Raw genomic sequence first — 17,901 nt, forward strand, 5'->3', positions numbered from 1 at the left:
TCAGTGTTACATTTGGATTCCTTTCGTGTGTGTGTGTGTGTGTGTGTGTGTGTGTGTGTGTACATACATCTATAATAGATTTTTGGTTTGTGGTTACCATGAGGCTTTTGTATAGCAGTCTGTATATATGATTCTTGTAAGTTACTGATCTTTTTTCATTTCAAATGCATTTTCAGTGCATTTGTACTCTCTTCCCCTCATGATTACTGTTTTTGATACCATATTTTACATCTAATTGTTTTGTATAATCCATAACTACTTATTGTGGATACAAATGATTTTACTACTTTTGTCTTCTAATATCCCAGCTAGTTTTGTGTGTGGATGATTTCCTGTCTTTACTGTGTGTTTGCCTTTACCAGTGAGCTTTTTCCTCCTGTAGTTTTCTTGTTTCTAGTTGTGGCCTTTTCTTTTCCCCTAGAGAAGTTTCTTTAACATTTGTTGTAAAGCTACTTTGTTGTGGGGTGGGGTGCAGTGGCGGTATGGCTCAGGGGTAGAGTGCATGCTTAGCATGCATGAGGTCCTGGGTTCAATCCCCAGTACCTCTATTAAGATAAACAAACCTAATCATCCTCCCACTTCCCCCACCCAAAAAAATTTTAAAAATAAATAAAGCTGGTTTGGTGGTGCTGAATTCTTTTAGTTTTTGCTTGTCTGTAAAGCTTTTGATTTCTCCATCAAATCTGAACAAGATCTTTGCTAGGTAAAATATTCTTGGTTGTAGTTTTTTCTCTTTCATCACTTTAAGTATATTACATTACTTCCTTCTGGCCTGCAGAATTTCTGCTTAAAAAATCAGCTGATAGTCTTATGGGCATACCCTTGCATGTTATTTGTTTCTTTTCCCTTGCTTCTTTTAATACTTTATCTTTATCGTTAATGTTTGTTCTTTTAATTAACACTGTGTCTTGGTATGTTCCTGTTTGGATTAATTCTGTGTGGGACTCTACACTTCCTAGACTTAGGTGACTGTTTTCTTTCCCAGGTTAAGGAAGTTTTCAACTATTACATCTTCAAATATGTACTTAGCCCCTTTCTCTCTCTTCTTCTTCTGGGACCCCTTTATTCCTTCTAGTGTATTTTTCATTTCAGTTATTGTATTCTTCATCTCTGTTTGGTTGTTCTTTATATTTTTTAACTCTTTGTTAAAACTTTGAACATCTCATTCTGTGCATCCATTCTTCTCCTGAGTTCTTTAATCATCTTTACAATCATTACCCTGAATTCTTTCTTGGGTTGATTACCTATCTCCACTTCACTTAATTCTTCTTCTGGGATTTTTATCTTGTTCCTTTGTCTGCAACATGTTCTTCTACTGCCTCATTTTGTCTAAATTGCTATTTGTATTTTTCTATATCCGGTAGATTAGTTATATTACCCGACCTTAGAGAAGTGGCCCTCTGTAGGAGATGTTCTGTGCATCCTAACAGCATACTCCCTCTCATCACCCAAATTATATGCTCTAGGGGGTTCCCTTGTGGTGGGTATTAGGTCCTTCTAATGTGGCAGGCTAACTATTTGTGCAGCAGAGTAGGCTTAGTTAGCCCCTAGTCCAGTTAGTTGCTAGGCCCTCTGTTGTGCTGAAGCTGTCAGCTGCTGGTTAGTGGGGCCTCGTCTCAAGGTACCTGACTGCAGAACTTCAGGAAGCCCCCTGGGGCTTATGGTGGCTCATTGGGGGCAGAGTTAGGGTCCAAAAGACTTGAGGCTGTTGCCCACCCACTGGAGAATGAAGCCAGATCCCAGGGTTAGTGCCAGACTACTAGCAGGCAGAGCTGGGTCCTAAAGTCCAGCTGCAAGGCCCGGGGATCCTAGAGGTGGTGTCAGATCACTGTAGGGGAGTTGGGAGGTACAGTTTCTGACACAGCTGGGTATGAGGTCCAAGCTTGTGTTGTCCCAAAGCATGTGTTGGCCTGCTAGTGGGCAGTGCCAGGGCCCAGCTGGTCCACGGGCAAGGTCTGGCCTGCTGTGGGCAGGCTGGGTCTGTAGTCTGCAGGACTGTGGTTTTCTTGTGTCTGGTGTCTGCCTCCTGGTGGGTGAGGCTGATCTAGAAGCTAGTGCAGACTTCTGGAGGGCAGGGCCAGTGCTGCTATTCCTCACCTAGTTAGTTGTTTGGCCTGAGGCTTCCCAACCTAGGCATCTATAGGTTGTTGGGTGAGGCCATCTCTTGGTGGTAATGAGTTAGAGGGAGGATCCCACCTATAATGACTACTCACGCCAGTGTCCATACAGTAGAAAACTCCCAAGTGTGTCTGCCACCAGTGTGTGTGTCCCCAGGCTGAGCAGTAGTCAACTTCCCACCTCTCCGGGAGACTCTCCAAGACCAGCAGGTAGGTCTGGCCCAGGCTCTTATCAGATTACTGCTTCTGCCCTGGGTCCTGATGTATGTGAGATTTTGTGTGTGCCCTTTAAGAGTGAAGTCTCTATTTTCCCCCAGTCCCTTGGGACTCACAAAATTAAGCTCCACTGACCTTCAGAACCAAATGCTCTAGGAACTCATCTTCCCGGTGCACAACCCCTAGACTGGGAACCAAGCAGGCTCAGAACTCTCACTCCTGTGGGAGAACCTCTACGATAAAATTATTCTCTAGTTTATGCATTTCCCATTCAGGGGTGTGGGACTTAATTATATCATGAGTCTGCCCCTCCTACCCATCTCGTGGTTCCTTCTTTATGACTTTACTTGTAGATCTTTTCTGGTAGGTTCTGATCTTTTTCATCAATGTTCTGCAGATAGTTGTGATTTTGATGTGCGCATGAGAGGTGAGCTCAGGGTCTTTCTACTCCACCATCTTGGCTAATCTCTTTCCCAACTGGAAAATTTAAAACAACTTCTTAACTCATATGTGAAAGAGAAAATGGAAGATGAAATTATAGAATTTCTTAAAAATAATAATGAAAATAGTACATATCAGAATCCATGGGATATATTTAAAACAACGATCAGAGGAAATTTCATAGCCTTAAGAACATTTCCAAACAAAAATGAATGGAAATAGATAAACTAAATCCCTAGTGTAAAAGGCTAGAAAAAGATAAAGGAAGGACACAATACACATAAAAGCGGAAATTATCTGGTAAGCAGAAGGAAGAAAACAATGAAGATCAGAGGGGAAACTAATAAAAAAAGAAAACAGGAAAATAATAGATGAAATCAGTGAAACCAAAAAAATGGTTCTTTGAAAAGATCTCAGAGTCCTTGATAAGCCTTTAACCAGCCTGATGAGAAAAAAACGAGTGATGATAGAAATTACCAATATCAGGAATGAGAGAGGTTACAGAATCTACAAATATTTAAAGGAAAGTCTGAAATTGAGAGACAACTTTATACCACTGAGTTCAACAATTTAGGTGAAAAGGATTCCTTGAAAGATATAAACTACTTAAGCTCATTCACAAAGAAATAGATTATTTGAATAGCCCTATATTTAGTAAAGAAATTGATTTGTGTTTAAAAACCTTTCCACAAAGAAAACTCTAGACCCAGATGGCTTCACTAATAAATTCTACCAGATACTTAAGGAAGAAATAATGCCCTTTTTCTACCATAAAATTTAAAAGGAAGGAGTACTTTACAGTTTTTTTCTGAGTCCAGCATTACCTAGATTTCAAAACCTGACAACACATTACCAAAAAACTGCAGACCAATTTCCTTGATGAACATAGGTGCAAAATTTCTAAACAAAATTTTCACAAGTTGGATCTAACAACATTTAAAAAGATAATATGTCATGACCACCAAGTAGAATTTATCCAATGACTGTCAGGTAAATTTAAACATGAGAAAATCAGTCAGTGTAACTGATGATACTAAACAAAAAAAGGAAAACCCTATGATTATCTCCATAGTTTAGGAAAAGCATTTGACAAAATCCAACATCCATTTTTGACTAAAACTTTCTGCAAACTAGGAATGGAGAAGAACTTCCTCAGACTCATAAATAACATTCCAAAAACCCTACATGTATCATCATACTTAATTATTTTTAAAAACCTCCATGTTTTTCCCCTTAAATCAGAAACACATCAAGGATATCCACTCTCACCACTTGTTTTCAGTATTATAATAGAGGTCCTAGTCAGTGCAGTAAGGCAAGAAAAAGAAAGAAAAGACATCAAGATTAAAAGGAAGAAGTAAAGTTGTCTTTATTTGCAGACAACATGATTGTCTATGTAAAATATCTGATAAAATCTACCCAGAGAAATGTTACTATTACGAATAAATACGTTTAGCAAGATTAAAAGATACAGTATTGATCAATATACAAAAACCAGTTGTATTTCTGTATACTTAGACTAATCATAAACTGAAATTTTGAAAAATATTATAGTATCATTAAAAATATTAAATACTTAGAAATCTGACCAAAAAAAGAAAAAAAATGGTATATTGGACTTCACCAAAGTTCGAACTTCTGCTCTTGGGGGGAGAAAAGCACTGTTAGGAAAATAAAAAGACTAGCCATATACTAGGAGAAAATATTTTCAAACCATATATTTTGTAAAAGACTTGCATCTAGAATATGTAAAGAACTCTTTCAACACAGTACTAAAGACAACCCAATTTTTAAATGGACAAAAGATTTGAAAAGACATTTCCGTAAAGAAGATATACAAATGGCCAATAAACGGATGAAAAATTAACTGAACACTGTCATTAGATAAATGCAGATTGAAACCATAATGAGGAGCCACTACATACCCATTGGAATGGCTAAGTTTTTTTAAACTGATCATTACCAAGTTTTGACAGAAATAGGAGAAAAGAAAACATATGTCCATAGAAAGACTTGTACATAAATAGTCATAACAGATCTATTTATAATGGGCAGAAACTGGAAGCAACTCAAATGTCCCTCAACTGGGGGATGGATAAACAAAGTGTGATATAGTCATGTAATGGAATACTATTCAACATTAAAAAGTAATAAATTATTGATATACACAACAACATAGATGAATCCCAGACTAGTTATGCCTTGAAAGAAGCCAGATAATAAAGGACTACACATTGAATTATTGTATTTATGTAAGGTTTTAGAAATTTCAAACTGATCTATAGTAACAAAAAGCAGACCAGTGGTTGGTAAGGAGAGGTTTCAGAGAGGCATGAAACTTGGGAGTGATGGATATATTTAGTATGTTGATTATGGTCATGATTTGAAGGTGTACATACATGTCAAAACTTAGCAAATTGTATACTTAAAATACCTGCAGTTTATTGTATGTCATTTATGCTTAATCAAGCTGTTTGTTCGTTTGTTTGTTTTAACTGATAGTCCTCCTTGTGCTTTGGGGGAAAACAAAACTTACACTTTTAACTTTATATGTTTTCTCAACTACTTAAGTTTTTGTCACTTGCATATATTCTTTATAATAATAACAATTAGTAAAATAAGATTTTTTAAGGTATTATGGTAGAGAATAGAAGATTTAAAACAGAAGATTTAAAAAGAAATAACATAATAGACAAACTACTAGCTAATCTGATTTTTTTAAGGGAAAGTCACAGATAATAAACACAGGAAATGACGGGACATAACCATTGAAATATTATGAAATCGTAAAAGACTACATTGTATATCTTTATATAAATAAAATTCAAAACTTGGTTGAGATGGATAATTTCCTAGAAAAATACAGTTTACCAAAATTGACCTATTAGAAATGGAAAGATTTCTATAGAAGAAGAAATCTTTAGAAGAAATGGAGCAAGTTACCAAGGAACTATCCCAAAAGAAGGACCAGGCCCAGATAACTCCATTGGGGAACTCTACCAAATCTTGAAAGTTTAGATCATCTTGAAGCTCCATAAATACTGTTCAAGAGCATTCACTTTATAAAGCAAGTCTAATACTGATATCTAAACCCGTCGAAAACAGCGAGAATTATAGACCAATATCACTTATAAATATTAATACAAAAGTGTTAAATATTTTAATAAACAGAATCCAATACCACATTGCAAAAATAATACACCATGACCAAATGGGATTAAAGGAATTTAAAGTCAGCTCAATATGCAGAAATCCACTAATATAATCTACCACATTAACAGATCTAAAGAGAAAAGTTACATGTGCGTAGATGCCTGAAAAGCTTTTGATAAAATTCAGTACCTTTCCCAGGGGGAAAAGACTCAAAAATACAGAGATTGTTGTTATTTTTTAAAGAGAAAGAGAGATTGAGTTGAATGGATGGATAAATATAATTCATTTTAAATCCTTAGTGGGAGAAACACTGAAGCAGTTCCATTATGATGAGGAACAAGGCAAAGATGTCCATTACCTCTACTACTGCTACTCAAGATATTAGTCAATGCTGTTAGACAGTAGAAATCAGTTAGAGGCAGAATTGGGAAAGAAGTAAAATTTACCTATCTCTGTTTCCAGATAATGTAGTATACCTGGAGACCATAAAAAAAAACTATTATAAAATTTATTTTTTTAAATACAAATTCATTATAAAATTTAAGACTTTTATAAAATCAAAGACATAAAACAAAAAGCTAGAGTCAGGCAGCATATAAAATTAATATGCAGAGATTAATAGCTTTCATTTATATGAAAAACAGCCAGTTAGAAGTTAATGATAGAGAAAACCTCATTTATAATATAAGAAATAGAAAATAAAATACTTAATAAACCTAGTAAGAAATATTCAGGCTCACATAAGGAAATCTGTAAAACACTCCTGAAAGACAAAATATTATACTTGAACAAATTGAGAGACACTCCTTGCTCTTAGCTGTGACAATTCAGCATTGTAAAGCTGCCAGTCCTATCTAAGCTAGTTTATATATGAACAGACTCCTGATAAAAATAACTGCCAGCTTTTTATGGGTTTAGACAAGTCAAATTGAAGTTCATATGAGAAGCAGGACAATGCAAAAGGAAAGGCTACAAGAGATTCTAGCCCTACCGGATATTAAAGCATACTATAAAGTCGTCTTAATTAAAACAATGTGCTACAGGCCCATGAATGGGACAAACAAGCCAGCAGAATAAAAAAAAGAATCCAGGAAAGACCCAAATGTATATGAAAATACAGTATATGATAAATGTACAATCTCAAATCACTAGGGCTTTTAATAATGCTGAAACAACTGGAGAAAAGATAAATTAGAAACCATACTTCACCCCATACACAAAAATTGGCTCTAATACAATTGACAGAAGAAAACACAACTTGGGCGTGGGGAAAGTTTTTTAACCATGAATCAAAATTCAGATGCAATAAAAGATTGACAAATTTGAACACATGGAAGAAAAAGGCCTTTGCTTGGCCAAAAAAACTCTTCCAAAAACTATTAGAAAATACCACTACCAATGTTAAAAAACAGCTGACAGAAAAATTTACAAAGGGCTGATATTCCTGAAATATAAAGAACCCTTAAGAATTAAGGGAACAGAGACCAAAAATCTAATAGGAAATGGACAAAAGATATAAATACACAATCCCTACAAAAATAAGATATAAAAGTGATAGATCAGAAACAAATGAGATCGGTCACCTACAGAGGGAGGAGTGGAAAGTATGGGAGATTGAGGATGAGATAGAAGGGATGAAAGTGTGGCATTTCTCCAAGTATACCTTTTTGTATAATTTTTATTTTTAGAACTATATTAACATTTTGTGTATTCAAAAAATAAAAAGGATGAGGGAAAAGCTAAATGATATACAAACAGTAAATTAATTAGTCTAGTCTAGTCTGAATGATACACAAACAGTAAATCTAATCTAACTGCATTTCAAATAGTTTTTTCCACGTTAATTTTCAAATAACTGCATTGAGGAGGGGAAGGGAGAGGATTAGTCTTAATCTCAGTAATCCTTAAAGATAGACTATACAGTAAACCTGTGAATAAATACTGAACTCTAATTAGTAGGTTTTTCAGAGTGGCAGGAGCTAACAGGTCTGTTTCAGAGTTGAGCAAATTAATACATTGACAATGGGAGTAGGTTTCTCACTGTCAAAAAAGATTTTAGAAATATCAAAGGGGATAGGGTAGATAAACTGTGATAATTGGATTGGAATTAGAGATATGAATATAAATCCATGCATCTTAATATAGATAGGATAGAAATAGAGAGGTGCATATGTTTTCTTGCTCTGTCCACAAAAAAGGTCTAAAAATGATGATTCCTCAGTAAACAGTGAGAGTATCTAGTGCCTGTATCTTGGCCTTTAAATACCATCCTTCATTAAAAAGATTCAGAACTCGCTGGAGTGATGGCTCATTCCATTGGGACAGTACAAGATGAGCCTATAACATTTTGTTATGCCAGAAAACTAAGGAAGTGCTTAAAGAATGATATAAATATGTCAAAAAGACATCAAAGCCAATCTATAAAGTCCCCCAGTGGCCAAGTCTGGGATAATTTGAATATTAAAATAAATGATGATAATAACTGATTATAACATGGAGAATAAGAATCCAAGAGTCCATAATGGTATAAATAAATATATGAATAAATAAATAAATGGTTAGAAGGGAAAGCTTTGCCTTACCTTATTAGAATGTCTACTAATAAAATTAGAAGGAATGATGAATTAGGAAATCTCTCTTGATGACCACCATGATTGTTTCAGGCAAGACACACATCAGTGTGTGCTAAAATTAATTAGTGAATTAATATCTGATAAGAAGAAGGATATTTATGTAGCTTCAACATATCCTTCCCCAAAATACTTACCAGTTACGAAGGGAAAATAGTAATCTTATGGTGGCGAAATCCAGTAGACAAAACCTTTAACAAGGGATCAAAATTAACATTGCTAGTAATGGGACAAATGGACATCATATGCTTCCTGATGTGATGTAAGAAGGATACAGCATCACTTCTGTGGTATTCTTGCCCAAAATGTGTATCCTGCCATCTGATGGGAAACATCAGGCAAACCCAGATTGAGACAAACTCATTTAAAAAAAAAAATTCTGTACTCTTCAAAAATATCAAAATCATAAAGGACAAAGACTAAAGAACTATGTCAGATTGACAGAGACTAAAGAGACATTACAACTAAATGCAATAGGTAATCCTGGATTGGATTCTGGACCAAGAAATTTTTTTTCTTTTGCAGTAAAGGATACTAGGTAATCAACTGAAATTATACTGTAGCTGTGTAAGAGATGTCATTGTTTTTAGGAAATAAGGGATAAAGAAATATTACGTCTGCAAATGAGCGTCAAACTATAGTGTACACCTGTGGAGAGGGGGATAAAATATAGAATGTTAATATTACAGTGTTAAGGTGTTTTAAATTTCTAAGCTATCAGGTGAAATAGTAATACCTGATAAAAGTGGATGGTGGGTTTATGTATGTATTATTTTCTTTACTTTTCTATATATTTGAAGTATTCATATAATATTAAAATTTTTATTTTAAATATTCCTACTAAGTTGAAATTACCATTCATTGAAGTAGACTCAAGCCTTTAGATTACAAAGTGCATTTAGGGGGAGTACCTGATTTTAAATGTTATAATAAAATCTGTTTGATAAATTAGAAGTACTACCCTATTTAACATGGAAATACTCATCTTTATTAAAAACCTAAATGGCCTTTGGCAGTGAATTTAAGCATTTCAGGAAAGTGTCTCAAATTCAGAACTGGAGTTTCCAAATGCTACAGTTTATGGTAAAGTTTTTGCTGGTCCCCAGTAAAATGAAAAAAAAAAAGGATAGAATAGAGATAGTGGGGTTTTATAAATTTAAATTTATTCAGTTTTAAAGATTCTCTTTTATTCTGGGCTTTTACTTTCTTGTTTGATCATACATATTCTTTTATGAAATGATAGTTATGATAAAATGGTAGCTTAAGATATTTTTTATGCCCATTCTCAGCAAAATAAGATGGGAACCCCATAATGGTTCCATTTGGAGAGATTACTGGTCTATGAAAGCTAGGAATAAGGGAACTGTATTTTCATTCCTTTTTAAATGTAAAATTTGAGAATGGAAAATTAACTATCCATAGTCAGTATTCATTGTTTTCAAAACAGAAATGACCTGTTTGCTTAAAGTAAACAGGATCCAAAAATATAAATCAAATTTTGTACCTGTAAGAAATGTACCTTTGATACAATTGAAAATACTTGGTTCACTTGTTTTTCTTTTCTGTTCCCTCTATTTTAGGGCAAACACTGTATCCTTGATGTGTCTGGAAATGCCATAAAGAGATTGCAGATTGCACAGCTTTACCCAATCTCCATTTTTATTAAACCCAAATCCATGGAAAATATCATGTAAGTGTAAATGCCTAAGGCATAGCCTCTAAGTATACATCCAGTCTGTCACTTATGAGATTGGGTAATTTAATTACCCTTCTAGCATCTCAGTTCCTTTATATGTAAAATGGAGATAGTAATAGTATACCCACCTCAGAGGGTTATTGTAAGGATTAAATAAGTACCCTTAATATTAACTATCATAATCATCAGCATTAATATACTAAAGTATAAAGTAACATATTAGAAATTTAAGTTTAAATAGTCACATGTGTCTAGTACCTACTTAACTGGGCAATGCAGCTCTGAGTAACCATTAAGAGAATAAAATAATGTATAACTGCTTGCCTAATAGAGAGCAAAAAGTAGAATTTAAATACTAAAAGAAGAGAGGAATGAGCAAGTAGAAACATAGTACAGGTTTGTCAAAAAGGATATAGGTAGTAAGATAGTATAAATTAACCCAAATGTTTCATCAGTTAAATGCTAGATGAAATGATCCAATTAAAAGACAAAAATTGTCAGAATAGAGGAATTAAAAAACAACTATTTGTAGATTTCGTAGAAGAGGAAAAAAACTTTACCTTCTACTCCTCTAGGTTCTCAGCTGGGCCTCTATAACAAAAGACCAATTAACAAGAGAAAAGCATGCATATTTATTTTAGTTTTACATAACATGGAACCCTTCATAAAAAATGAAGACCCAAAGAAATGGTTAAACCTGAGCATTTTTATACTAGGTTAGATGAAGAGTGGAAGTGATAGGAAAATATGATAGGACCAGAGGATATTACACAAGAATAGTAAACTAGTGGAAACTTAGCAAAGCTTATTCATGCAGCTTCCCTCCATCTTCAGAGATACGAATGCTGCTTTTCTTCAGATATAAGGAAGTCACTTCTCATATGAAGATCTTATTGACCTGCTTCAGGGAAAGGCCAGAGTCTCCTTCCTGCACCTGCCATTTTTCAGATTCCTTCAGCTTAAAATATTCAATATGTCAAGGTGCCATATTTTGGATAGTGTGCTATAAAACCCATCAACTATCTGTTGCTTCATAAGACACATTTTAAATGTTACTCTGTGGAAAGGCTGAAAGAGAATAGAAAAAAAGTATATACCATGCAAATATTAAACAAATTAAGCTGGTTTATATTGCTTTCACAGTATACTTCAAGGTGAAAAAAGTATTACCAGATATAAAAAGGGATATTGATAAAAGTGAAAGGTTCTCTCTATCAGGAAGATATGTTTATACATTTCTTTGTACTTTTAAAAGCACAGTTTCAAAATACCTAAAGCACAAATTGACAACACGGGAAAAATAATACTAATTCCGCAATCATAGTGGGTGAACTTACCAATCACAAAATAATAGAATAAGAAAACAGACAAAAAATCAATAAGGGTATAGAACAACACAAATAAGGAACTTTACCTAACTGACATATGTAGACCACTGCCCTCAATGTCTGTATAATTTATACCTTAATTTCAAATTCAGTTAGAACAATTACCAAGACTATATGCTAAGCCACAGATTTCAAGTTATTAAAAACAAATATTCTCTGACCATGATGAAATTAAAATAGTAGTAAATAATAAAAAGATCACTAGAGAATCCCAAATATTTGGAAATTCTTAATGGGTCAAAGAAGAAATCGCACCATGTTAACAAATGTTTTGAACTCAGTGGTAATAAAATTGTCAAGTAAATAAATTAGGAGGATGTAGTAGCATATAAAATAAACATACGGTAGAGAGGATTAACAAAACGAAAAATACTTTCTTTGAAAATACTATTAACTGTTAATAAGAAAGATCAAGAAAAGAAAGTTTAAAAGGCATATCTAATATTAGAAATGAAAATGGGACTATCACTACACATATAGTAAACATTAAAAATGTTAACACAAGCAACCCATAGAAAAATGAGGAAAGAATTTAGATACTTCACAAAAGAGGATCCAAACAGTCAATCAACACTTTAGATAGTTCTCATAGAAATGCAAGTGAAAACCACAGTGTCGTATACTAACACCCATATGCCAAAAGAGCTAAGATGAAAAAATAAATGTTGGCAAGGATATGGAGTAACTGAAACTCATAGTACTAATAGGAGTATAAATTGGTACATCCACATTGATAAACTGTTTACAGTATCTCCTAAAGCTGAACATGCATATAACTTAAATACTAAATAGAAATATTTACTTATGTTTACCAAAAACATGTACTGGATTAGACAGAAATACTGTACTAAATAATCAAAAACTTGAAGCTATCCAAATACCTATCAGTGCATAGATAAATTATGACATATTCACACAATGAAATACTCTACAGTAATGAGAATGAGCAATCTCCAACTACACACAAAAGTATAGAAGAATATCACAAACATAATTTGAGTTTTTTTAAAAACCCAGACTTAAAAGTATATGTACTCCATGATCCCAAATTTCATCGTTGCTTATGGAAATCAAATAGGGGATACTCTTTGAAAGGTAGATTGGTAACTGAAGTGAACACACCCAGATTCTGAGGTGCTGGTGTAGTATTCTAGATCTTGATCTAGGTACTAGATATACAGGTAAGCGTAAGTTTCAGAAAACTCATCAAGATGTACATTTATGATATTCCTCTTTTATGTTTGAAAGTTATGCTTCAAAACAATCTGAAGAAATAGAAAAGGAAAAAAAGAAATAGAAAATCTAGGCTCGTGCCTACCAAAGAACTTGACTCTGTTATGAAAAGTCTTCCCATAAGTAAAACATTAAGCTAAGAGGACTTACTGAATTCTACCAAAAGCTAAGAAGTAATGCACATGGGCATTTTCCAGGATAGACCGTATATTAGGCTGCAAAAGTTGATCTTCAAAAAGATCAACAAAAATAACAAACCTTTAGGTAAACAGAATTAGAATAAGGGGGAAAAAAGAAGACTCATTACTAAAATCTGAAATGAAAGTAGAGACATTATTACTGATTCTACAGAAATAAAAAGGATTATAAGAATACTGTGAACAATTGGGCAACAGAAAAATAAATAACCTAGATGGACAAATTCCTGGAAACACAAAACCTACCAAGACTAAATCACAAAGAAACAGAAAATCTAAATAGACCAATAACTATAGTAAGTTATATGTATTTTATACATATATATCATTCTGTACTAAGGAAATTGAATCAGTAATCAAAAACTTCCAACAAAGAAAAGCTCCTGATCTGATGGCTTCCCTGGTAAATTTTAACATTTAAAAGAAGAACTAATGTCAGTCCTTCCTAACTCTATGTGATATGACTAGCATTACTTTGATACAAAAGCCATACAAAGACACTACAGGAAAAGAAAACTGCAGACCAATATTCCTTATGATCATTGATGCAAAAATGTATGGAATCTTTCTGTCATTCCAAGTTTAAAACTACATATTCAGTGACTAAATATAGTTTTTAATGACATTGAGATTCTCAACAGAGCTCAGCTTTTCATGATTTTATACGTATCTTCTCTCCTTTGTCATCTTTATTCAGAAGTATTATAATGTACCAATTTCTAAATTTATTTGCATAGGGAAATGAATAAACGTCTAACAGAAGAACAAGCCAGAAAGACGTTTGAGAGAGCCATGAAACTGGAACAAGAATTTACTGAACATTTCACAGGTTGGCATCAGTGTAGTAATGCCCTTTATGATAGAATTTTGCTTTGGAGCCATATGAACTGACCCATTACAAAAGATTTTGAACTATGCCCACATTTACCAGTAGTAATAATAAGTGTTACCATTTTCAGAATAATTCATCTAATCTAGGCTGTGGTGATGAGGAATATTGAAATTTAATGTTTCTTAGGTTGATGATAAGGACAGGAGTGTACAGGAATAATTCATACTTAACTAGAAGAAAGCATTCAGACCTGATTTCTTCTATGAAACTAACTTTTCTCTTATACTACATAAATTTTGATCCATTTTAAGATGTTATTCATTTAAAAAGAAAAAGGGGGTAGAAATTCCCAAATAATCTTCCCTTACTTATTCTTTAAATTATTCTTTTGGACAAGTTTTTGTTATTATTTATTTGTTTGAAATAATGATTAGTTTATATTTGTATCATTCATATTAAGTATCATTAAGTGTCATGGTGTTGTAACCTGTGTGGTTTTTTTTTTAAAATTTCAGACTTACAGAAAAATCACAGGAATAGAACCAGCAAGTCTCATATACTCTTTACCCATATTCCCCAGATGTTAACATTTTACCACATTTATAATTTTTTTCTGAAATATTTAAGTGAAAGTTGCAGTCATCTCTTTTTACCTCTAAATACTTCAGTGTGTATTTCCCAGATACACAAAACAAAGTAAAAAATCACCAAATCTTGCCTTCTGATAAATTTTTAGAGTAAAATTTTTCTATTTGTAAAATATTTTTCTATTTTACAAATAGAAAATTTTTTCTATTTTATAAATAGAAAAATTGATGAACGTTTTTACTAATCAAACAGTACATGAAATGATATCTCTTCCTGATTGAGTATATATTTCTAAGAAATAGCTTCTACTCTTTCACCAGTAATTGTAATGGTGAAAATAGACAATTAATGAAGGTTTCTGATTTTGTTTCTGTCATTGCAGCTATTGTACAGGGAGATACGCTGGAAGACATTTACAACCAAGTGAAGCAGATTATAGAAGAACAGTCTGGTCCTTACATTTGGGTTCCAGCAAAAGAAAAGTTATGAGGACTTGATGTTTCTCTGTTTCTCTTTTCCACAATCTCACTTTCTTTGACACTTCTTTGCCCTTTCCTTCTGGAGTCTGTCTTCAATACTTCTTCTGTGTTGAATCATATCCCACTCATCATGGTCTGCAGTTGCACTTATTTTTAACATCTTACTGTCTCCTTCAAATTGTAGCATCTGTATTATTTTGTGTCACCATTCGTTTGTGGCCATTTTTCACAACTGAAGACAAAATGGCCTGACCAGCTATTAATAGCATTTGGGGAGATGGGGAAATTGTTGTAAAATTCCTTAATGTTTAAGGGAAAGTAACTTTAAGAGATTTTCGGAACAGCTTTATATACATTGTTTTCAAATTTCAATATAAATGAAAGAAAAGTGGTTTTAATCAGTGATTTAGTAAACTTTGAGCAACGATGCACGCTTAGCTTTGATAGCATGGTTTGGCCAATATATTAGCTCTCAAGTCCTTTTCTCAATTGACTTTTGTTATCAAAGCAAATATTTCATTAGAAACAAATAAGGCAAGCATATGTTTTTTAATTTCACAATTAATATCTGGTTTAACTTTCATAATTTCACAAGCGATATTCATTTTTCATAAGAGTTCTTCTTAAAGTCTTTTATTGTTTGAGAGTTTTTTCCCCCCAATAGATTGGCTAGGAATAACAATATTTAAATGTTTTTAATCTTCTTGTGCAACACTATTTATAGTGTCTTACCTGAGTTGTTCGTATATAATGATCATCACATTTTCTGAATTGAGGCCATGTTTAGGTGCTAGGGGAGCTCACCTTTTACACATAAGGTTGAGAAAATTTCATAGATACAAATACAGAACAGTCATTACAGTGGTGATGTAGTAATCATTATGACAAAGGGAAAGGAGTCCAATTCATAGTCTAAAACTTTAAATGTATTCTTAGGGGTCAGATTTTAATGAATATTTTACCCACAATAACTATTTTGTTATAATAAATATATATATATATAAATATATATAAACTTTCTTTAAACTCTGTAACTATGGGAATTATTTTCTTTACATAGTTGCACACACAAACATATATTTAAGATATATTTTTTTTCTTTTGCCACCTACTCTTAACTTTTCGTTTGGTTTTTAAATTAAATATTAATGGATTAGACTTTATCTTCCTTAATCATGTGAAATGAAAATAGGGGTATGGTGGTTGCGGAAAGAAACCTTTAGGGAAATTAGGTTATGAGTAAAAATACAGGCATGTTCTCCTCTTTTCTACAAAAGTTTTCAATTCGTTCCTGGTTGGTTTTTTGTGGGGTTTTTTGTTTTTTGTTTTTTGGAGGGGGGGTGGTTGTTGTTACCGTTGTTCTTGTCATTGGTTTTGGATTTGGTCTCCGCTTCTCTTTCCAGTTTTTCTTTCATTAATAGGCAAATAGGCAAAAGCCTCATGTGTATGAGTGTTTTCCCCTCAGACTGCACACCTTTCATCTCTCGTAGCTGCTCTGCAGTAGAGTTGCACAGATCCTTATGGTGAGCAACTAAGAAATTTTAGTGATAAGTAGATAATTTCAGAATTCAATTTCTCTGGTCTTTTTATATTAATAATATTGTTTGGCTTCCCATTGCTTTTTTGGAGTTGTTTATTAAATATATGTTTTTGACAGCCTCTTCATTACAGTTTCTTAAACAAATGAGTACTGCTTTGTAAAGAATTATCAATATTATCCATTCCATTTATGAGAAAGAGGAGAACAGCTAATAAACTTTATTGTAAAATCTGTATGTTAAATGTGTCTTATATTCTGAAAAAAAACTATTTTAACAAGCTAGCATTTTCTTGGAAGTTTGGTGCATCACATAATCTGTAAACTAAATTCAATAGTCATTAAGCAACCTAATCAAATTTCTTCTGTAGGTTTTAGAATTGAGTATGTTAACACATTGACATATATACCATAGCTGTTATATGCCAAATACAAGTTGTTACCAAACATAAACATATTAGAAAAAAATTACTGTAAAATGATCTCAAGAGCCCCAGAAATCACCTTATAGCAAAGTGGCATAAGTCATTTTGAAATATTTATTGATCAAATGTTTTAAAATATCGAGGTTATAAAATGATACCACTTATGTGTTAAAATGTATATTACATTGCTTTCTGAATGTCCTTGTTAAGTAATTTTTTGTAAGAAAATACTAACATTTGTGCACCTTTCTAGATTGTATAGAATTATTAATAAAAGTACTAATTGCTTAGTACTACTATGCAACAGCCACTTTAGTATATTATCACTTATTTTTTCAAAAGAAATAAGAGTGACTAGCCCCACTCTGAGGCTTAAGCACAATCACTTGGCCAAGATTACTTAGCTAGTAAATGGCAGTACTGGGTATTGATATCAAAATCTCTCTGCCCCAAGTTCTTTCTAATATACTATGCTGCCTCATTTTTCAGCCCCAACTATGTAAGGCGCTGTGACTTACTGTCATGTTAGTGCCCCTTTACATATAAGGATAGACTTAGATGAAGGTCCTTGCCCAGAGTCACGCAATAAGTAAGGACAGACCCACAGAACAAGTCACTCCCATCACAGCTGGAAGTACTATTTCTAGGAAACAAGTTAGCCTAACACCGTCACAGTGACATACAAGGAAAGAACCTCTTTAGAACCAAAAATGGGACACTATTCATTAGGGGGGGAAAGTCCACTATTCTGAGTCACAGGGAATAATACTACTTTGAATGTTTTATGAAATACTGTATATTTTTAACATGCTTCTTAATACTCTTAAGTTGGCAAAAATGTAAATACACATCTCTGGTTGCTTTCCTACTCCATATCTGCATGGAGCTCTTCAAAAAAATGATGGACGTGAATTTGACAGGCTCATTCCAGCAGCGTACACTCTGGTCAACAAATACCTGCCGAAACAC

The 17,901-nt window shown here is 33.2% G+C and overlaps 1 protein-coding gene across 20 annotated transcripts in view; it reads left to right on the plus strand.

Annotated features, from left to right (window-relative positions):
* Nucleotides 1–16,741, plus strand: part of DLG1 (discs large MAGUK scaffold protein 1) — a 222,848-nt gene extending 206,107 nt beyond the window's left edge. For all 20 annotated transcript variants that reach the window (XM_072963446.1, XM_072963496.1, XM_072963527.1 and 17 more), the window contains 3 exons: nt 10,138–10,247; nt 13,809–13,900; nt 14,874–16,741. In XM_072963446.1, the coding sequence (XP_072819547.1) occupies nt 10,138–10,247; nt 13,809–13,900; nt 14,874–14,980 (309 nt within the window). In that variant the 3' untranslated portion in view covers nt 14,981–16,741. The remainder of the gene's footprint in view (nt 1–10,137; nt 10,248–13,808; nt 13,901–14,873) is intronic.
* Nucleotides 16,742–17,901: the final 1,160 nt, after the last annotated feature.

This window comes from Vicugna pacos, chromosome 1 (genome assembly GCF_048564905.1).
Source record: "Vicugna pacos chromosome 1, VicPac4, whole genome shotgun sequence".
NCBI lineage: Eukaryota > Metazoa > Chordata > Mammalia > Artiodactyla > Camelidae > Vicugna > Vicugna pacos.